We start from the raw sequence: 23,969 nt of genomic DNA, 5'->3' as shown, positions 1-23,969 counted from the left end.
AGCCATTTTTGTTGTTATCATTATATTTGTCCAAACAAATGTACCTTTAGTTGTACCAGGCATCAAAATGAACAAGAAATTGAAGAAAACAATCATTCTTGCCATGACTGTTTAACAGACACATTTGACAAACGGTCAGTAAAATAACATTTACAAGTAGGGCTGTGTGTTGGCAAGAATCTGATGATACGATACAAATCACAATACTAGGATCACGATACGACATGTTACGATATATCATGATACTGTTAAAAAGGCAATTTTTTATTTGTTTCTTTTTTTAAATGATTATTTCCTTGAAGAATTGAAGTCGCTTTAGAAAAAAGCGTCTGCCAAATGCATAAACCTAAACATAAATATAATTACACCAGAAATATGCACAAATACTAAACACATTTTTATTTGATCAGAACAGGATCTAATGCTATATCACAAAATGTCCCTGTGTTCAAACTTAAATTATGTTTTACAGACATTACAGTTTAAGATCCTGTTCAGCTGCTCATATTCTATTTGTTCATAACTAACATCATAACACTATTTTTATGCGATTCCGGCAAAGGAACTAACATTACTTAATAAAAGAGTGTTAAATAATTGTAAATAAAATATAAACAAAAAAGAAAAACAAAAATGAACCTACACAATTCCTGCATTTGAATAAATACCAAAAAATATCGATGCAGTACTTTTTAATATTGATACAGTATTGTGAAATGATATATCATGATATATTGCAGAGCCGATATTTTCTTACAGCTCTTTTTACAAGAAGATTAAGAAAAACAAGTGCAAGTTATGGAGTCGGCTTAAAGAACTCTCAGTTTGGACTTAAAAGCAGTCAAAGAAATTGACTGAGTTTCCAGCATAAGGTGCAGAGTAAACAAAAGCCCTTTGACCCAGTTCTGTACAGGAAAATGGAACAGAAAGCAATGGATGATCATTTGTATGGAGAGAATAAGTAACATAATTTCTGTTCTCAATTAATGTACAAATGTAGACAGGCAAGAAGCCAAGTATTGCCTGTAAAGACATCATTTAATTTAATTTGTTTAACCTTTATTTAACCGGGAAAAAGACTTGTTGAGATTAAAAATCTCCTGTAAAAGGTGTCCTGGCCAAGACCGTAGCAGCAGAAGTTACAGACAATAGAGGTTTCATCCATACATCTACACTAAAACATACATAAAACACAGTTCTAAAATTATACATAAAACACTAAATTCATAACGTGTAAAACACCATCAATGAATCACAAGGTACTAAAAGCATATAGCAATGTGCCTTAAAAGCATCTCAAAGCAAAACCTGATTCAGTCAGTTAGAAAAACAACTATGTCCAGATTTATCCTTTTCCCATTCATTCATTCATTCATTCATTCATTCATTTAGAATGACTGAATGTATATAACCCTTTATAGTTCACTCATAGAAATACTCTGAAATTCAAAATTTCAACCGTAGTGTGTTATCGGAGGACACAACAAGACTTTATTACTTTTGTGAGATTTTTCATAAATATTTTATTGTTATATAGAAAATAAAGGTCAGTGAAGTTACTATATTTGGTTCCTTATCCATAAGTGGCAAAAATAAATAAATACAAGAAGTAAATATAAAAAATACAAAATAAGCACATGTAAGGTGAAAGGAACACGTATTTTAGAATATTAAAACATCACTTTTAGAATATTAAAGCAACATCCACATTATCCCTTTGAACATCATTCCTTACATTAGTACCATTACTTCATGGTACCTAACAAAGCAGGTCCACTCACTGTTCATGCAGAGGTGGACCTTACAGACCCTGGAGACCACATTGGACCTGAGATTGTTGACTCACTGTCCTCACTGGAACTGCTGCTGTCACTGTCCTATAATTCTTGCAGAAATGGCCAAAAATAGTCACTTACTCAACAAAGCAGTGTGTTTCAACCTTGGGGTCGGGACCCCATGTGGGGTCGCTTGGAAATCAAATGGGGTCATCTGAAATTTCTAGTAATTCATAACAAAAACAACAACAACAACTTACTAATAAAAAAATATATGGTGAGTTGAGAGAGATAATCAAATACATAAAAGATATGACAAACTCTGAAGCTGAAACTGCAGCACTGTGGTTCTGTTTATCTGTCAAATGTTCATTGTGGTTGGTTTCAGATGCTGCAGCTCTTTCATAATTCATAGTTTGAGTTCTTGTTTGTTCAGTATTAATTGTCAGCCTTGTAAATCCAAGCTGGACTGACTGTACATATCGTGACCAAGGAAAATAAAATTCTCACTTTGTGCAGTAATCTACACCTGGCTTTACTGCCTCCGTCCATAATATCATACATTATATAGACTAAATGTTCTCTAAAATTAACACTTAATTGCAACATAGAATAGCAAACTATTACATAATCAAAAACAAATTAATTTTAGAAAAAAAAAAAAAAGTCTCCATTTTGAATGTCTGGGGTCACCAGAAATTTGTGATGTTAAAATGGGGTCATAAGGCAAAAAAGGTTGGGAACCACTGCGATAAAGGGTTAACAGCAATGACTGAAAATATTTTACACTAGAACATTTTTCTTTTTTTTTTTTTTCATTTTATCTATTTATGTAGACAGGGACAATGCACAGTATACATTAACCTTAAAAAGGAGGGATGTAGTGTGCCAGGTTGTTGCACTAGTGCTAATTTCCACCTGTAGTCCCTGGGCAGGCTGATGTTATCATTAAAGGAACAGACATTAATTAAAACTAAAACATTAAAAAAAAAGTTTTAAAAAATGCATATTTATAACCCCAACTATGTGAAACATTCATTCACATCCAACCATTCACTCTTATGTCCCACTGCAGTCTGTCACACACACTCTGAGCATGTTTACATCACATTACATTATAGCTAAAGGTTTGGTTTGATAGTAGCTGTTTTTTCACCATGTGGGAGAATGTGTGATAGAACCTCATATATATTTTATCCACTGCCATTTTATGTACCTATGTGTTTTATATATGTATATATGTAATTTTAATCGTGTTTTATTTTTATTTATTTTTAACAACTTTGTACGGTGACCTTGAGTGTCCTGAAAGGCGCCTATAAATAAAATGTATTATTATTATTATTATTATTATTATTATTATTATTATTATTATTATTATCATTATTATTATTATTATATATTGCAAATTTTCTCCTTATTTATCAATCATTAAGTGCTGGAGCTGTGCAGCACATATTGTGATGTTGTGAGTGACACTGGATATAACAAAATGAGTGAAAGAGGAGATTCTAAATTCCTCAGGTTGAAAAACAGCAGCATTCAATCTCTGAATGAGTACAAATGGTCCAAACAGGATGAAAAATCCCCTGTATCAGGTCTCGCTTATTTTTTCTCCTGTTTAACCCTCCGGGCTATCCGCCTTCTGTCAATACTTAGCGATCCCTCCTGTTTTCTTCCTTCCTTATTTCCAGTGCAATGAACATGGACAGGTTTGAGAAAGGCCCCAGGGAGATCCTCAACCCTGATATTCAGAAGGTGAGAGAGTAACACCAGAGCAGCAGCAGCAGCTCCACCATTACTGAAATGTAGCACCAGTCTATTTTATGCCAGTTGTTATCAGCTGCACCTTTACTGTACTGTATATCCTGAGGCTGTGCCATATTGTACCGTAGGTTTGGTCACTGCAAATGATAAGTGTTATGTCCTTTTTCTTCAGGATCTGCTGGTGCTGGAGGAACAGGAGGTAAGGGATCATACATCGATCATACTGGTGTGTGCAGGGCTAGAGGCCATGTCTATGTCAAGACTGTACTGTGTCTTAGGTCTTTATTCTTTACCTGATATAAAATATAACAGAGACTATACTCCCCTCTCACACACACACACACTTTACACTACAAACAATCCTGTCCTTGTTTATATTTACTGCTCTTATGTAATTGCAGACTAAATACATACTGTCATCTAGGGATGTAAGGATAAGAAAATTTCATATTACGGCTATTTTGACCAAAATTATCATGGTTATCATTATTATCGCGGTATTGTTGAAATTGTGCTCAAAATGCTCAAAAGTACTTATACACAGACACTGAAATAATTTAATAAAGTTGTGTTTTGACAAAATAAAATAAAATAACAGCACAATGTACTTTGTTGGCAGAAACATTCAAATATTACCATGTAAACATCAAACAGAAATGTGCAATAAAGATGACACCTTATGGCCATTGTTTGACCATTTTCCATATCAAGTTTGAGTTTGAGTTTGTTTTAGTTTCTTTTTCAGCGATAGATAGATAGATAGATAGACAGACAGACAGACAGACAGACAGACAGACAGACAGACAGACAGACAGACAGACAGACAGATAGATAGATAAATACCCAAGAGTAATAAATATAGCAATTTTGAATAGCAAACACTGCCATTATCCGAAAGTGAAGTAAGATGGTACGTCTGTTAAATCTATCATAGAACGCATTCTTGCTCTACAAAATTACAGTAAAATTAAATTTAAAAATCCATATTGACAGGGTAATAACGCCTAATTCCTGTGTTTAACTAATACCACACTGATTTAGAATTACAACATGGTATTGGATATTTGCATCGTTGTTGTATCTCTATTTGTTATCATGATAAACAGGTCTCTCTCTCTCTCTTTTTCTCTCTCTCTCTCTCTCCTCTCTCTCTCTCTGAGTTGTCAAAGTGTGGTAATCAAACACGGTTATCATGATAATTAGAATTTAAACGGTAATACTAACCACTGGGAATTTTACCGTGGTTTATCATTATACCGGTAATCGTTACATCCCTACTGTCAACACTTTCATGTTGGGTAATAATATTCACTAGTTGTGGAAAGGTTACATTTGAAACTCAATAAGTTGCAGATCACTAATTATCCTGTAAAAGATGGAGGAAGGAAGGATTTCTTTTTTTTTTTTTTTTTTTTTTTTTTTTTTTGCTGGGCATTTGATGTTTGTTTTCTGTATTGAAAGATTTGATCTTTAGTTGAACATAATGTATCTTTTCTTTCATGTCAGAAAATCAATAAACGTATTTGATTCAAAAAAAGGTGGAGCAAATACGTTAACGATTTCTTTGATTTAATTCATCAGAGTAGTGTTACTTTTGGTCTTAAACCATAAATTTCAATAAACCAGACAGTGTAAACCTCACAACAATACTCAACTCTGATTACTGTCAGATTATGATTAAAAAGTATTTGATATGATTGATTTCACTGATCTGTTTTTATTTTTTGGCAGGGTTCTGTCAACTTTAAATTTGGCGTGCTGTACGCCAAAGACGGACAGCTCACTGATGATGAGATGTTCAGTAATGGTAAGTTACTGAGCGTTGGTTTAGGTTCTATAGGATCAAAACACGGTATTCAAAATCTCTCTGACGGGGCATTTTAGAGACAGTTTGATAGATTAGTGTTGCTAAATGACTCACATTTTTACTTTTAAGTTCATTTTTGCTTTAGTTGGACCATAAAGGATTATCCAAAACATGGAGCTGCCTTATATTGATATAAATGTTGAATGGCAATCAATTAAAGTTCGCTCTGTGACAGGACAGTACTGTGTTTTGACCCTATAACACAGGGGTGTCCAACTCGTTTTAGTTCAGGGGCCACATTCATCTAAATTTGATCTGAAGTGGGCCGAACCAGTAAAATAATAACATAATAATATATAAATAATGTCAACTCCAAAATTTTCTCTATGTTTTAGAGTGAAAAAAGTAAAATTCTACCTCAGTTTATCATTTACACATGTACATTATAACTTACAAATCACAGTGGATCTACAAATACACAAAACATTTAATATCAGGCAGAATATTGTTAAAATTGTACTTCTCTTAAAACATTTCAGGTTATTCAAATTTAGGTTATTCAAATTTTTTGTGAAATTATACTTTGTTTTAGTGTAAATACATGAAAATATTTACATTTACAAAGACAGAAATATGGAGTTGTGAGTATTTATAGATTATTATGATAGTATTTTACTGGTCTGATTGAATTGGTCTGAATGTGGAACCTGAACTAAAAGGATTGTTAATATCTTAATGTAATTTTTGCATTTCACAACTTCATCCCAAGGGCCAGATTGGACCCTGTAACGGGCCAGATTTGGCCCTCGGGCCGCATGTTTGACACCTGTGCTATAACAGAACAATTTACTGTATAGTTTTGGAGATAACGTGGCATTTGTTAAGTGTAAGTCCTGTGCTTGTTTTTAGAGACGGGGAGTGAGAGCTTTGAAAAGTTCCTGAATCTGCTGGGGGATACCATCACGCTGCAGGGATGGGCGGGGTACCGTGGAGGGCTCGACACCAAGAGTAAGACCACCCAACTCCTGCTTACTTCATGACTGCATTAAAGAGCACTCATAGAAATACTCTGAAATTCAACATTTTAACCTTAGTGTGTTATTGGAGGACACAACAAAATTTGATTACTTTTGTGAAATTTTTCAATTTTCTTTTTTATTATGTAGAAAATCAAGGCCAGTGAAATTACCATATGTGGTTCTTACCTGTAAGTGGCAAAAAAAAACTCAAAAAAAAAAAACCTCAAAAAAAAAATAAAAAAATTAGATAAGATAAGATATGCCTTTATTAGTCCCACAAGGGGAAATTTGAGAAAGTTTAAATCCCAAGAAGTAAAAAATACAAGAAAACACACATGTAAGGTGAAGTGAACATGTACACTACAAACAAAAAGTTCAGGATATTTTTAATTTTCGGGCAATTTTTTTCAGTTGGGATTCTTGCACAGCGCTTTTTACTTGCGACTTTATTTGGGAAAGATAACGTACAAGTAATTTGTGTTTGTATTTATTATAATTTTGTAATGCATATAAAATTGCATGTTACTTTATTTCTGAGTAAAAAGATACAATATATTTCATTTGTGATTTATGTTCAAAGTTGTGTAAAAATAAGCAATAATAAATGCTAAGATTAAGATAACTACGTTTCCCATGAGGCTTAGCATTACCTATGAAGCTTAGGAATTTTCACAGAAGTAAAATGTATGTATGCCACGAGTTGTGAAAAGTTATGTGTGTTTCAAGTTGCCGCAGTAAAAAGGAATGTGTCCTTTTTAACCGAGAGTCTCGCTTCGTTATTTTTGGATGTAATTCGGATAATTACAACATTACTTTTTCGTGTGTGAATTGAAACACATTTTTTAATGACCAGAAATAGTTTAATTTACAAATGACAAAAAATGACCAAAAAAAAGTATCCCTAACTTTTTGTTTGTAGTGTGTTTTAGAACATTCCAACAACATCAGTGCTGATCCAGACCCCTGTCCACATCCACATGATCCCTTTGAACATCATTCCTTACATTAGTACCATTACTTCATGGTACCTACAAAGCAGGTCCACTCACTGTTCATGCAGAGGTGGACCTTACAGACCCTGGAGACCACATTGGACCTGAGATTGTTGACTCACTGTCCTCACTGGAACTGTTGCTGTCACTGTCTTGTAATGTATGCGGAATGACCAAAAATAGTCACTTGGCTGATAGTGTTAATCTGGAGTAAAAAGCCTTCAACCTGTTCTGTTTGTGTCTGTTTTCTGCAGATGACACTACAGGAATTAAATCCATCTACACAGTATATCAGGGCCATGAGCTCATGTTCCACGTGTCCACCATGTTGCCCTACTCGAAAGAGAACAAACAGCAGGTGAGTTTCTCATTTGTCATCACCTTTTGTGTCAATAAATGTCAATAAAGTATATCTTATTTCATTTTTCTGTCATTTAAGAGAATATACAGATGTTTACATATGGTTTTGAGCCGTAGTAACATCTTCTGTTATGAATTAGGCTTGAGTTTTATACAGGAAATGTTCAAGGTAATTATTAAAACTCTAGATTTGAGTCTTTTTCTTTTCTTTTTTTTAGATTTCAGTATTTTTAATTATAATATTTATAAAACTGTTAATCAGTGAATCAATTGTTAGCATTCTGCAACCAACTTCTACCCAAACACACATTCATTATACTCTATTGGCGTAAAGTTGGAATAATTTTGTTTTCAGACACATTCCTCTTTTTATTCCTATTTCTACACATCAGTATTCACCTTTGACCTGGTACAATGATTACATACTGAGCCCCAGTTACACTTTATGTATCTAGAATAACACATTATACTTTATGTATCTAGAATAAGTCACATTGCCACTATCATTTCATGAGAAGAGGGAAAAATATTTTATTTTAACTTTATGGCCAGTTAACAAAAAAAAACAAAAAAAAAATGCTGCTCTCATGACAATATCTGCCCCAGTTATTGCATTTTTGCCAATATAGAAGGTATGGTGTATAAGGGTGATGATCCTTTCAGTTGCACAAAAAAAAACAATAGATTAACCAGAAATGTCACTGTCATTTCTATGTATATTTCTGCAATAAATTCTGTAAATTTAAGTCATTTATATCAAATGCAAGTATTGAGTCTAGTTACACAGTTACACTTTATGTAGAATAAATCACATTGTCACAATCATTTCACAAGAAGAGGGAAGACTATTTTATTGCAACAGTGTATGTATGATTAAATGATGTATTTCTGACAGTAGACTAAGACACCGTCTTATAGAAAGGCTCAATCATGAATAAAAAGAAGTATCACCCTAGACTGTTGTGAATATATTTTATATTTTTAATGATATTTTGAATTACAATTCACAATGCACCAAAAAAGGTTAAATTGAGAAATACTTTTCATGCATAAATTCTTAACTTTCTTTAGTTAAATGTTTAAAGATTATATTAAAGAGAGAAAGCTGGGACAAACTGAGGTCCCAGTGTAATAGTAAACTGAAGTCAGTGGCAAAACACAAGGGATTTTTTACTCCTGTTTGAATTATGTCGTCATTTACACAAAATTGCTAAAGTATCAGACTGTGAAAATATGTAAATAGGAAGACGATGCACCAGGAAGATGCAGAGGCGACCGGTTCAGAGCTGTTGAAGACATTTGTGCAGCTTCAACATGTTCAAACTGAAGTGATTTTCACTTATTTTAATACATTTTTTAGTTCTGTCTCGAAGACTGAGCTAAAATGTACCAGGGCAGGACACTTGACAATAGATACAGTGCACTGAGCTGTTTAACACAACATTTGATGTTTCTTTACTATCTTTGACACAAACACCAACTGTCTTGACTCGTAGAATTATCTTTTAAATTGACAAACGTCATATGTGTAAATCAGGGGTGTCAAACCCATTTTAGTTCAGGAGCCACATTCAGCCTAATATGATCTGAAGTGGGTCGAACCAGTAAAATAATAACAGTGACAAAAGTAAAATTACATTATGAAAATGTTTACGTCTAAAAAGTTTCATTAAAAATGTAAAAAAGCATTAACACCTGAAATGTCTTAAGAAATTTAAGTGCAATTTTCACAATATTATGCCTCATTTTATCATTTACAAATGTGAATTACAACTTACAGATCACAGTGGATCTACAAATACACAAAACATTTAGTAAAAGACTGAATATTGTTAAAATTTCACTTACTTCTATAAAGATATTTCAGGTTGTTCATATTTTTTTTTTCCAGTTATTCACATTTTTGTTTGAGGATAGTTTCTAAATGTACACATTTTCATGTAATTTGGCTTTTTTACATGAAAACAAAAAGAAAAATTTGGAGTTGCTGAATGTGGAACCTGAACTAAAATGATTTTAACATCTTTGATTGTTAATATCTTCTGTTTAATTCTTGCTTTTTAACAAATTCATCGCACGGACCAGATTGGACCCTTTGGTGGGCCGGTTCTGGCCCACGGACCATGTGTTTGACACCTGTGGTCTAAATAGTGACATGGGATCAATGTATTATTTGTGGTTTATAATTTTTCTTCTTCTTCTTTCTTGTTATTCTCTTTTCTCTGTCCTTTCTGTTCTTCTAAATTGCTTCATTATTCATTTAATTAGTTAATTTGTTAATTTATTTGCACAAAATAAAACAGCAATAGAAAGAAACAACAACATTCAAACAAGTAAAAACATTGTGCAGGAGAGGTTAGAAGCCAAAAAGAAGGCTTATATGAATACCTCCCCCGAAAAGAACAATACACTAAAAAAAAGAATTAAAAAATGCAATATAACTGAAATAATAAACTAAAATAAAAACAATAAAAATGTAATCCACATTACAAATCATCAAATACAAATCGAGTGATACACAGCCGTACATTTTTTCATGAATTAAAGACCTTTTCAGATACTTTTTAAACAATGATAAAGTAGATGTTGATTGAAGTTCAGGTCTTAGATTATTCCACAGATTTGGTCCATGATATTTCAGAGAATACTGACAGACTGAAGTTCGGCAGTACGGAAGAGAAAATTTGCTTGAAAATCGTGTCGGAAAGTTGTGAATAACAGAAGACAACATAAAGAAATGGTGAAAAACTTTAGGAAGAATATGAGTTAAGTGAACATATTTGTACATGAAGACACAAGTCTGGTAAACGTTCACATCAAAAACTGAGAGAAGATTGAATTTTTGGAAAAGAGGAGCAGATGAGTGGAGTCTCGTAGAAAAAACTGATCATTCTTAAAAATTTCTTTTGAATTAAGAGAATCTTATTGAGATGCGTGGGACAGGTTGCCGCCCAAACAGTATTGCAATAAATAATGTAAGGATAAATTAAGCAGTAATAAAAAGTCAAGAAACAAGAATGATTTATCAATTCACCTTCACTTTTTGCCATTTTGTTTCCTCCTTGGCTCTGAGTTTGAATGAAAACATGATTCCACTGGCTGTGCTTCAGTAAGATGCTCGTTGCTGAAGTTGCAGAAAATGGAATTACACATTGGTCAAAGGCCTCTGTCTCTTTGTCATTTAGCCGAGAAAAAGGCTCCACTTTATCATTACACAAATACAGACAGGCCGCATTAGTGAGAATGATCTGGAATGGTTGTTGCTTAGCAGATCCGACACATAATTGATTTCTTCTTGAGATAAAAAGGCGTTCTGTCAGTCAATATTAAGGAACACTTTGTGCTCTTCGAGTGTGGCTGTTGGCCGTTGTGTGTCACCAGCTGATGGATAACAGGAGCTGCAGTCGTATGACGGAATATGACTGTACTGGAGCCCTGCAGGCGAAACATGTTTGATCAAACTGGAAATATTTTACTGTTCGTTTGATCTCATGGTATAAATAAGGAAACAGAAAGAATAACATGGAGACAGTGTCGCCGTAGCCTGCAGAGCCTCACAAGCTGAGAACATTTATCCTGTTTAATGCATGAAGAAATAAGAAATTACCTCTGATCGTACCCTGTGTGCAAGACAAGCTATGAACTAGATTTTCACATTTTCTGTGTTTTTATGGACACTGATAAACATTTTTTTTTTATCTTTTGGTCATTTGCAATATTTGTTTTTCATTTCATTTTCATTTTATTTATTTATTTAGACAGGGACAATGCACAATATACATTAACCTTAAAAAGGAGAGATGTAGTGTGCCAGGTTGTAGCACTAATGCCGAGTCATTTTTTGTTTTGTTTTGTTTTTTAATTTTTGGTTTTAAATGGAAAAACGAATGATACACGGATTCTAATCATTATCATTAGTGCTTATCATTAAAAAAACAGACATTGATAAAAACTAAAACACTAAAAAACTGTAAAAAATGCTTATCTGTAACTCCATCTATATAAAATATTCATTCACATCCAACCATTCTCTCTTATTCATCCCACTGCAGTCCGTCTCACACACACTCTGAGCATGTTTACATTACATTACATTATGGCTACAGGTTTGGTTTGACCGTAGCTGTTCATTTGGGGATGACGTGTGATATTAATTTGATGTGAATCTGCCATGTGTGCGATTTGTGAACTAACGATTCCACCACAAATTACCTGCCCTGAATTGACATCTCTATGATTTGGAGTGATTTGCGAAATTATTGGTTCCTGTGCACATTTATTTAACCCATAAAAACCCAAACAGCCACCAATGACCAAAACCATCAACTGATCTAAAATGTTTAATAACTTCTGATCCACTAATTCTATCAATACATGTAAATAATTGGTGTAAAATGCAGTTTGTCATCTTTTCATGGTCATCGGATATGACCCATTTGGATGTTCAGAGGCTCCGTAGTGAACATGGAAACACCGTCATCTTCTACAACATTTATTCACCAGTAAAACCCATGGAGTTGGATCAATGACAGTGGATGGACACACTGGGTTTATGTTCAGTTAATGATAGATTTTGCTGAAAAAGTCATTTTTTCTTCAGTTTTCTCTGTTTTTGATATAATAACCAGCAACTTTTTATAAACATCTACATGATCATAAATGAAATATAGGAAAATACCTGATATTTACTTAAAAAACACAAAATACAGAGTATTATGTCAGAATAAATTTTGATGAATCACTTCAGAAACATTAAATTGAGAAAACAAAATATTTTGGAACTGACACAAATGTAGCACTGGGTCTTTATGGGTTAACCAGTTTCCTGGTTGAGGACTTTGGAAGCTGCACTGGTGATGATAAATTAAAGTTTTAGGAGCATTTTGGTGTAAATTCAGGAGGCTCATGGTATAGAAAATGACTAGATTATCAGCTCTGAAATTAAACTATTATGAGCTATTTTTGTTGCCATCATTATATTTGTCCATACAAATGTACCTTTAGTTGTACCAGGTATGAAAATGAACAAGAAATTGAAGAAAACAAGGGTGGTCTGATGTTTTTTTTTTCCATGACTGTATTTCAGTTCCAAATGCCTGTTATTTAACCCTTTCATGCATGAATTATGAGAACCTTAGTCAAGAGTTTTTTTTTCTGGTGTGTTTTTATACCTCCTTCGGCATAAAAAAATTGCGATTGAGTTTTTTTTTCTTTTTTTTTTCCACGGGGTTACAAAAATGTCCATGCATTTGATTTTTTAAGTAAAGAAACATGTATTTAAAACCCAATATCAGAAAGTAAAATGAAAACAATGAAATAAAAACATTTTTAAGGCTGCTAATTTGATGTTTTCTCACGTTTTAACATACTCTAATGCTAGTTATTACCTCCGCCAAGGAGGTTATGTTTTTGCCAGGGTTTGTTTGTTTGTTTGTTTGTCTGTTAGTGTGCAACATAACTCAAAAAGTTATGGACAGATTTGGATGAAATTTTCAGGGTTTGTTGGAAATGGGATAAGGAAGAAATGATTAAATTTTGGTGGTGATCGGGGGTGGGGGGACCCAGGGGGGGGGCCACTGATCAGCCTTGGCGGAGGTCTACGCTCTCCGAGTGCTTCTAGTTACTTCATATTATATGCAAAAAACAACTTTTTTTGTCTAACAAATAACAACTGATTTACGCTTAAACGTGTTACTGCAGATTAGGTTTATCAAGAACAGCAAAGTTATAGTAATGGTATGAATTGCAGTGTATTATGGGATGTTGCATAAGTGTTCACTGTGTTGGCTGATATGGAACTAAAACAACAAAACCTATAAATATACAAGAGAACAGCTAGAGAAGAACTGTCCACTGGAGTGACCACAATGCATGAAAGGGTTAATGTTTGGGCTTTTGTAGATCCACTGAGATCCACTCTAAGTTCAAATGCACATGTGTAAATGATAAACTGAGGCATAATATTGTTAAAATTGCACTTATTTTTCCAGGTTTTTCATGGATGATTATGTTATTCACATTTTTTGTTCTAAATGTCAACTTTTTCATACTGTAATTTTACTTTGTTGTGCTGAAACAAAGACAAGCATTTGGAGTTGTCATTATTTATAAGTTATAATACTTTTATTTTACTGGTCCGGCCCACTTGAGATCACATTGGCCTGTATGTGGCCCCTGAACTAAAATAAGTTTGACACCCCTGCTATAAATGATTCCACTACTTTCATTACCTCCACAGTGAATAACTTTAAAGATAATTTTGCTGTGTTTATGTACATAATGTGTCTTTCTGCTCCATCTTCTCTGGCAGGTGGAGAGGAAGAGGCACATTGGAAATGACATTGTCACCATAGTATTCCAGGAAGGGGATGACGCATCGTCGTCCTTCAAGCCTTCTATGATCCGGTCACACTTCACCCGTATCCTTCACGTGGACAGTGTCTGTCAGGAAAAAAATGAAGTGTTTACCAACAGCACAGAGCATTCTCAGAAGAATGATTAGATATCACACCTGAATGCTAATATACTTGTGTCCAATAACCAGTATTTCCTTTAATTCTCTACCAGATATTTTTGCATTAGTTAGGTATAATAGCCAGAATAACAGTTACAGGTGAGTGGCCATTCAGACTGTTTAGTAACTCCATTTAATTTTTTCTTGCATAAAAACCTCTCAGCAGGTGTCTGGAGAATATAAAAGTCATTTTCATTGTACCGGCAAGGCTTTGTTTAAAAGAAATTCACTGGAGTTTGAGTTCAGTTTAACCCCTTTGTAGTTCACTCACAGAAGTACTCTGAAATTCAAAATTTCAACCTTAATGTGTTATTGCAGGACATAACAAGACTTTCTTACTTTTGTGAAATTTTTCAAAATTTTTCATTATGTAGAATATCAGGGCAATGAAATTACCATATTTGGTTCCTTACCTGTAAGTGGCAACAAAAAAAAGTAAAAAAAAAAAAATCAAATCCAAGAAATAAAAAATACAAGAAAAAACACATGTAAGGTGAAATGAACACTACACTACAAACAAAAAGTTAAGGATATTTTGAATTTTTGGGCTATTTTTTTCAGTTGGGATTCTTGCACAATGCTTTTTACTTTTTTGTGTGTGAATTGAATTGAAACACATTTTTTTAATGACCAGACAGTTTTATTTACAAATGGCAAAAATAACAAAAAACTACAAAAAAAAGAAATATCCCTCTTTTTTTTGTAGTGTATTTTAGAACATCCCAAAAACATAAGTGCTGTTTTGTTGTCATGTAGAAAATCAAGGTTGATGAAGTTACCATATTTGGTGCCTTGCCCATAAGTGGAAAAAAAAAAAAAAAAAAAAAATCCAAAACGTAAATATAAAAAAATACAAGAAAAGCACATGTAATATGAAATGAGCATGTATTTTAAAACATTAAATCAACATCAGTGTTGATCCAGACCCCTGTCCACATCCACATGATCCCTTTGAACATCATTCCTTACATTAGTACCATTACTTCATGGTACCTAACAAAGCAGGTCCACTCACTGTTCATGCAGAGGTGGACCTTACAGACCCTGGAGACCACATTGGACCTGAGATTGTTGACTCACTGTAACTGTTGCTGTCACTGTCTGGTAATACATGCAGAAATGACCAAAAATAGTCACTTGCCCGGAGGGTCTTACATATATTTTGTTTTTTTCACAGGTTGAAGATTTTCTCAGAGGAAAGTGTTCCACTGTTCGGACCACCCCTCCCGTCTCCGCCTGTATTTACTGATCACCAAGAATTCAGGGACTTTTTATTAGTCAAATGTAAGATAAAAGAAATAAAACTTAAAAGTGACAAGTGGTGTAAGAAAATATCGGGTCAGCAATATATCGCGATATTTCATTTCACAATACTGTATCGATATTAAAAAGTACTGTATCGATATTTTTAGGTATTTATTCAAATGCAGATATTGTGGAGGTTCATTTTTGTTTTTCTTTTTTCTTTATGTTTTGTTTATTATTATTTAACACTCTTTTATTCAATAATGTTAGTTCCTTTCTTGGGATTGCACAAAAATAATGTTATGATGTTAGTTCTGAACTAATAGAATATGAACATTTGAACAGGATCTTAAACTGTAATGTCTGTAAAACGTAATTTAAGTTTGAACACAGGAACATTTGGTGATATATATATATATATATATATATATATATATATATATATATATATATGTATATATATATATATATATATATATATAGGGATGTTATGATTACCGGTATAACAATAAACCATGGTAAAATTCCCGACGGTTAGTATTACCGTTTAAATTCTAATTATGATAACCGTGTTTGATTACTGCACTTTCAACTCAAACTTGATATGGGAAATGGTCAAACAATCACTATAAGGTGCAGTCTTTAATGCACATTTGTATATTTGATGTTTACATGTTAACATTTGAATGTTTCTGCCAACAAAGTACATTTTGCCTATTATTTTATTTGTTTTTTTGTTTGTTTGTTTGTTTTTTTCAAAATACAACTTGGTTAAATTCTTTCAATGTGTGTAAAAGTACTTTTTGAACATTTTGAGCACATTTCAACAATACCGTGATAATAATGATAACCGTGATCATTTTGGTCACAATAACCATGATATGAAATTTTCATATCGTTACATCCCTCGTGATATAGCATTAGATCCTGTTCTGATCAAATAAAAATGTGTTTAGTATTTGTGCATATTTCTGGTGTAATTCAATTCTTCAAGGAAATAATCATTAAAAAAAAAGAAACAAACAAAAAAGTGCCTTTTTAACAGTATCGTGATATATCGTGATATATTGTATCGTGATCCTATTATTGTCATTTGTATCCTATCACCATATTCTTGCCAATACACACCCCTAAAAGTGACTGCATGTACAGTAAAATTCTGTTCCTAATCTGATGCATCTTCCTTCTCTGCAGTAATCAATGGAGAGAAAGCCACACTGGAGACGCCAACGTTTGCCCAAAAGCGACAGCGGACCCTTGACATGTTGATCCGCTCGCTCTACCAGGACCTCACACCTGACCTGCACAAGGTACAGCTGCACTGCTCAACTGACTGCTTCTTATCTGCTCTTTTTCAGCCCAATTTGATCTGGTCTCCTCTGCATCCTCCTTGTCACTTCAGTCACTGGCAGTGACTGTAGCCTCTGCTGAATTTGGTTCTGCTGTAATTCCACTGCAGCCCCTCTATCTGCCTCTGCATACTGCACCACACTGACGGGATACTACTGCAATGCTGACTTTCACAACAGGGCTCTCTCTCTTCTTGACACTTTTGCTCTTATATCTTGTATTTTTTTCCCACATCTAACACAACTTTTTTTTTTTTCTCACTGTGTTTCACGTCTGCTGCTCTGATCTCACACCGTGCCAGGGTCAGCTTCTTAGACCCCTTTCTGCTTTCTTTTTCTCTGTCTGTGTGTGTGTGTTTGCGTGTGTGTCGGCCATATTGTGCGTGTTGGCGGTCCATGTGCAGGTTCCTTTTTCTCCCCAGAACATGTTAAATCGACGGTCCTTCAGTGATGTTCTTCCTGAGTCTCCCAAGTCCGCACGCAAGAAGGAGGAGGCACGACAGGCTGAATTTGTCAGGATAGGACAGGTAAAGTAATCAGACATACACAGAAATGTACTCACATACAGTATGATGTTGTCTGAATATTAATATTACTGTGAATTCAGTAATGTTTAGCTCATATAAAAGACAATAGCCACAGAAATGGGGTTTTACACATTTTTATTTTAGTTACATAAAAACCCAAACAGCCACTGACAACCAAAACCATCTACTGATTTAAAATGTTTAATAACTTCTGAAACACTAACCTACTAATTCATGTAAATAACTGGTGTAAAATGCAGTTCATCATCGTTTCATGGTCATCTGATATGACCCATTTGGATGTTCAGAGGCTCCATAGGGAACGTGGAAACACCGTCATCTTCTACAACATTGATTCACCAGTAAAACCCATGGAGTTGGATCAATGACAGTGGATGAAGACACTTGGTTTTATGTTCAGTTAATGATAGATATTTCTGAAAAAGTCACTTTTTATATAATAATAATATTGATGATGATAATAATAATAATAATAATAATAATAATAGTAATAATAATAATATAGGAAAATACCTAATGTTCACTGAGAAAACGCAAAATACAGAGGATTATGTCATAATAAATTATGATATATCTCAAAGAAAAGATAGATATAGAGAACGAAATATACAAAAGTAACATTGTTTGTCTCTATATGTCAGCCCTGCGGTGAACTGGCGACTTGTCCAGGGTGTACCCTGCTTTCCCCCCTATGTAGCTGGGATAGGCTCCAAGTGACCCCCGTGACCCTAGTGAGGATAAAGCGGGTTCAGAAAATGAATGAATGAATGAACATTGGGTCCCTATGGGTTAAAATTGCTACTGTTTAAAAACATATATACTGTATTTCCTTAAATAGTGTCCTCAGCTGCTGAAGGTACCAGGCCTTGTATTAGACGCAGACCTTTATCTATAATTTCTACTGTTTAATGAGTAGAACTGGGGGCAGCTGTAGCTCAGTTGGTAGAGCGGGTAGTCCAATGAGCAAAGGGTTGGGGGTTTGAATTCTGGCTCTGACTGTCCACATGTCGAAGTGTCCTTTGGCAAGACACTGAACCCTAAATTGCTTCCAGTGGGGCCTGGCAGCAACCGGCCACTGGTGTATGAGTGTATGTGTGTTTGTGAATGTGGGGCTTTGTAAAGCGCTTTGGGCACCATGAAGGTGTAGAAAATGTGCTATATAAGTCCATTTACCATTTAGAAATGGTCACACTTACTACAAAATGCACCAATGCTAAGTACTAGAAGCTGCTTTTCTACAAATGCAACAATTCCTTAACCATCAGAAAATAAAAACACTCTTGCATTTCAGTGGATGGAATCTGCTTATTACTTAACAGAGCTTTTTTATGAATTTTACCTCCTAAAACCAAATGACAGTTTACTGAAAATTAAGACACACACCTGCAGTGGGTAAAATTGCACAGTGACACTTAAGGTGAGTGATCTAGGACAGTAAAATGTTGAAAACAGACATTTATCCATGTTTTTTTTTTTTTTACCTGGCCTGTAATTGAGAACCAGCCTTTATTTGTCACTGGCTGTTATAAGAGACTCAGCTTGTAACTGACTCCTGGTTTTATTTGAATAAATAATGTAAATACTTGGTGCAAAAATGGCAACAATGGACACACACAGCCACAGTTTTCTACTTTTCTACTGTGGTATATGCTTGGATTTAAAGCTGCGGGAGTGAAATAATGAGAAAAAAATCCAGAATTTGCAAATATGCGTATTCTTTCAGCAGCTCTGTCCTCTCCAAGCATCTATATATGGTAGAAAGTAGAGCAGTAGAATCACGTGTGACTGAATCATAACAGTCATATTTAAACTGCAGCTGTCAATCATATATTTGAACCCCTCTACCTGTCTGAAAACACTTTTGAGTGACCAAAACCAGATTTTCTACAACATGAAGTCCAGAGAATGGGATACGTGTATCAACAAAACAAACTGAGATACTCCTGCTGAGGGGCTTGCCACACATAACGTCAGAGTGATAGCTGCTTTTAGGAAGGTCATCTCGGACGAATAATGATAGGTCTCTGAGCCAGAGCTCTGTACCTCATCGCACCTCTGTCCTTGACGCCGATGTAACTGTGATTATACAGAAACAGTGAAAGCGGTGTCAGGAACTGTCTGTGGTGCTGAAACTAGGTGACCTTTGACACTGTGCAAATAATTTGTTTTTTAAAAAAACCTTTTGAAAGATGATTTTAATCTACAGGTACATTACTCTAAAAAAATAAATGGTCAAGTAGCTTTGTAATAAGCCTGCAAAATACCTTTTATATCTCCTATTTAATAAAACAGAACACTTGAGGTTTTAGCTTATTGTTACTAATCAAACATGTTTTTATGTGTTACTTATTAGTGTCATGCAGGTCTGGTTTTTAGCTCTGTCTCATACAACCACTTTGTAGGCTGTGAATGGAGATACTCTGTTTATTCTTCACTTATTATCAAAACAAACACTTTGCAGGAGTTTGTCATCACATCCCATATGCTGTGAAAGACAGTGGCAGAGTAGATTAGTTTAGCAAAGTTGTTTTTTTTTTTTCTTCTAAAAACATATTTTCCCTCTGGGTAATTCTGTCTCCCTTGTTTCCTTTGTGATCTTCTGCTAACCCTTGTTTTCTGTACCTATTCGTGTTTTGTACCTTGTTTCTGTTGTTCTCTCCACTCATAAACACAAAGCCGAGGCATCAACACATTGTGCTGGAAATCATGAAAACAAAGAGAGGCAGACATGTTGAGTCATTGATTATCCAGTTTGAGACGAGACCTGTGTTTGCTTCAACTAAAAAGACTTTGTGAATACTAACTAACCCTATTATACACATTACACGTGGTGATTTTATGTCCTCGCTGTTTCATTTTCATGGGTATTATGGAGTGTTATAGATATTTTCCTTATGCGGTGTAGGCGAGCTTTGATGAAATCATTTCTACATTGCTTCTATATGTAAGAACATACTAATGTAAATGGTTGACAGCTGAGTTCATGATGGTAATTGGCAGATGATTACTGTATAAACATAGACGTCCTCTTTCTTGCACTGCCAATCTGCTTGTGCAGATCTGTTCCATCCACGGCTAAATGCCTAAGAAAGCATCGAAACAAGGAAATGACAGTAGCAGCCCAGTGAGACACCAGTAATGTAATACAAGGTGCATAATTCAGGAAACTCCCAACAGCTCTCGCCAAGCAGCAGACATAACTCTATCCTGCAAGGTCAGCGATGAAGCTTGAAATCCAAATGTTTAAATACCAGGCGCGTTATTCATTTGAGGAAGCGATCCCCGGTTAGGTATATATTACCCTGGTGGCGCTGGCATAACACAGACTGTGCAGTAAACCCTGGCAGCCTGAAGTGGCACAGGAAAGAGGTTTCACTGGCGTCACTGTTATGAGTCATGTCTAATGCCATCTGCTCTTTAGGCTCTGAAACTGAAGACCATTGTAAGAGGAGATGCCCCAACCAGCCTTGTTACCACTGGCCTGTGCAGAAAAGAGGTGAGCGCAAGTATTCTCAATCATAACAAATAATGTTGGGTGTTCCTGATTTATTAAAAAAAAAAAAAAAAAAAAAAAAAAACACTTTTTGTACTTGCTTGAAAAAGTGGGGAAAAAAACTTACATACTCTAATACAAATGACTTAAATGTTGAAAAAGGTGAGGTCTGAGAAAGGCTGATGCAGTAATAACTAGAAAAGCACTCGGAGAGAGCGCAGACCTCTGCCAAGGCAGATCAGTGCCCCCCCCCCCCCAATCGACACCAAAATTTTATCATTTGTTCCTTGTGCCAGTATCAACATTTCCTGAAATTTTCATCCAAATCGTTCCTTAACTCTTTGAGTTATGTTGCTAACAAACAAACAAACAAACAGACAGACAAACCCCAATGAAAACATATCCTCCACCTTTACTTTCAGACTATATTTAAGGTTAACTGACTATCAAACACACTCAAGTGACACACTTAGCCCAGAAATGGTGTGGCTAATATCACTAGCTTACAACACCGTTTAAAAAATGGTTTAAGCAGCTGAATGTACTAATGATGTTTTTTTAATATCTATTTTCTTTCAGATGTTTATGAATATAGCATATATTTTTTACAATTCCAAACTGAATTTCCAGAGGCCTTAAATCTCCAGACATGTCAGTAATGCTCTTGTAATAATGACCCTCAGTCATCACTGTAGTTTCTAAGGGCTCCTTTACACAGCACAAAGATCATTGGGTGTCCACTGAGCGATCCAAAATTGGCCCAATCTCTCAATGATTTCCTAAGCCTCAAAAAACCTGTTTCTGTGTAAATGTTTGGGAGATCCTTGCCTTTGGCCCCCTACTTTAAACTGTCTGGTCAGTCAGATCAGATGGGGGGAGTCATCGAGATAGTCGTACCCATTCCCTCATCCATCTCTATCTTCGGGGTGGAAAAATTTGGCGTTCATTGAAAGACTGCTGAGAGATCATTGGGAGATCAGTGAGAGGGTTGAGGGTCTCCTTGGGCGTTCGTTGTGAGATCGCTTCCCTTGGTGATCGTTGAGAGATTGTTTTGGATCGAGTCAAAACTTTGAGGAGACCATAGCGACCATGGATATCATTGAGAGGTCTTGGTGTTCAGTGGGCGCTCATTGAAAGATCATTGAGAGATCTGGCCAGTTTTTCATCGCTCAATGATCTCTCAAAGATTGCCACCCCTGTGTAAAGGGAGTTTATGTCAAAAATGTGTAGGATCAGATGCAATGTATTCTTTATTGAGGTGGAACAGGTGGACTTATGCCGCGTTTCCTCTATGTGGAACCGGCTCGACTCGACTTGGGTACCAGATACTATTCCTGGAGACCATTTCCATTACAGGATACTACCGACTTTACAGTACCTGGATGTCATAGCGATGCACCGCGTTATATCCGTGTCATCTGCTCAGAGTCGCTGATAAACTCGCTTGTTGCGTGTTGTCTCGTCAAGCTCATGCTGAATTTTTATGTTAGCCACCAAAGACTGAATCTCCTGACTGAATAGTGTAGTTTTTCAGGCTGTCATCATGTGGATTAACCTACCGCTATATTTACTGTAAACTTCCGCATCTGTTTTTTGTAAAACGGCGGGTCACAGAGACAACTCTGACCAATCAGTGGTCTGCAGTGTTTTCACATCATGTTTTAGTATCTGGTCCCCAGTCCTGGAACCTTGGCAGAGGTGATACCAAAAAACTAGTACCGGTGTTACTAGGGGACCTTAGGGTGCAACATGAAAGGTGTAGTCACCTTTCCTCACTCCCAAGCCACAGAGAGAAACCCTGGACACGGGTTGTGCATGTTTAACAAAATTGATTTATTTACATGGCACAAAATAAATATACTGACAACTGGACAAAAGGCAACTGAAACTTCGGGGTGGGCTCTGGTCAAAACAACAAACAAAACTCTACTATCGAGAAATGAAGCTGACCTGCAAAATAAAGAATCCAAAATACAGGATCGAACCTTCCTTATCAAAAAACAGGAGAAAACGAGACAAAAGAAAAAAGGCAGCCCACCCTACTGCTGAACCAGGAACACTGGCAGAATGAAGGCGGGGTTGGGAGTAGAGGAAGTGCGACACCAGCTCCGCGGTCTTTAAAGGTTGGCCTCCGGCCGCTACTCCAATCACGGGGGGGAATCTGGCTAGGCACCTGGAACACATTATCCACTCACGCCAAAGAAAAATGGACACACCCACGGAGTGACACCCAGACCCACCTATGGGTCATAACACTGGGTACCAGATTCCGGGTCCTTTTCGTAATGGAAACGCAAAAAGGCCGAGTCGAGCCGAGCCTATACCACGTAGTGGAAACGCTTCATTCGTTCACTTCACTTGTAGGGTTTGAAATTAATAGATATTTCCTGTAGTGTGCACATAATTGGCCACCAATCTTGCTTGTATCTCAGAATTTATATCTATAATCTATGAAACAATGTGGATAGTGACTCCAGTCTGGATGGTTTGTGTACTCTTACATGTCTCTGCATATTTGGATGTGTTTGTGTGTTGTAGCCATGGGAGTCTCAGCCATTCTGCAGCACATTCCCCTATGAGATCGTGTGTGCTGACTCTTGGGGTCAGTCTCTGTTGGTTGCCACAGAAGCAGCAGGGGTCATGCTGCTGGATGGTGAGGTTATACCAATCCATATTTCCCATTGTCCTCTAAAATACCCATTCATCCATATCTATTCAATACAACACTCAGTGAAATGCCAAGGTCAGCAGGCTAACATGAAGATAATAATGATGTTGTCCATGTTTCAGGCACTGATCCAGCTCAGCCCAATGCTGGTGAGTGGCACCCAATCGATTCTCCTAGTTCTTGTTGAGAGATTTTTTTTTGTTGTTGTTGTTTTCAGAAATACTGTACTGTGTTTGTGTGTGTTGACTCTTATGTGTTGTGCTTCAGAGACACAAGCTTTACCCCCAGTGCAGGTGTTTGACAAAACCATAGTGGTGAAGCAGATGCACGTTCTCGAGCCTCAGGACCTGCTCATCACCAGGGCCGACAAAGGTAGGCTGACAGCAAATGCAGAAGGAGCAGGAAAGAGTTCGGAAACAGACTCATGTTTAT

General features: G+C 35.7%; 1 protein-coding gene across 5 annotated transcripts in view; it reads left to right on the top strand.

Annotated features, from left to right (window-relative positions):
* Nucleotides 1–23,969, top strand: part of garnl3 (GTPase activating Rap/RanGAP domain like 3) — a 141,266-nt gene that overhangs the window by 89,480 nt on the left and 27,817 nt on the right. For 3 of the 5 annotated variants that reach the window (XM_030149738.1, XM_030149734.1, XM_030149736.1), the window contains exons 7-20: nt 3,470–3,533; nt 3,715–3,741; nt 5,274–5,349; nt 6,259–6,357; nt 7,615–7,718; nt 14,031–14,139; nt 14,288–14,333; nt 15,412–15,518; nt 16,674–16,789; nt 17,233–17,355; nt 20,798–20,872; nt 23,408–23,522; nt 23,660–23,686; nt 23,805–23,909. In XM_030149738.1, the coding sequence (XP_030005598.1) occupies nt 3,470–3,533; nt 3,715–3,741; nt 5,274–5,349; nt 6,259–6,357; nt 7,615–7,718; nt 14,031–14,139; nt 14,288–14,333; nt 15,412–15,518; nt 16,674–16,789; nt 17,233–17,355; nt 20,798–20,872; nt 23,408–23,522; nt 23,660–23,686; nt 23,805–23,909 (1,193 nt within the window). The remainder of the gene's footprint in view (nt 1–3,469; nt 3,534–3,714; nt 3,742–5,273; nt 5,350–6,258; nt 6,358–7,614; nt 7,719–14,030; nt 14,140–14,287; nt 14,334–15,411; nt 15,519–16,673; nt 16,790–17,232; nt 17,356–20,797; nt 20,873–23,407; nt 23,523–23,659; nt 23,687–23,804; nt 23,910–23,969) is intronic. The other 2 variants (XM_030149739.1, XM_030149735.1) reach the window with 1 other exon arrangement.

Source organism: Sphaeramia orbicularis, chromosome 12 (genome assembly GCF_902148855.1).
Source record: "Sphaeramia orbicularis chromosome 12, fSphaOr1.1, whole genome shotgun sequence".
Lineage (NCBI taxonomy): Eukaryota > Metazoa > Chordata > Actinopteri > Kurtiformes > Apogonidae > Sphaeramia > Sphaeramia orbicularis.
Note: the sequence above shows the minus strand (reverse complement) of the source record. Positions and strands in the feature narration are given on the sequence as shown.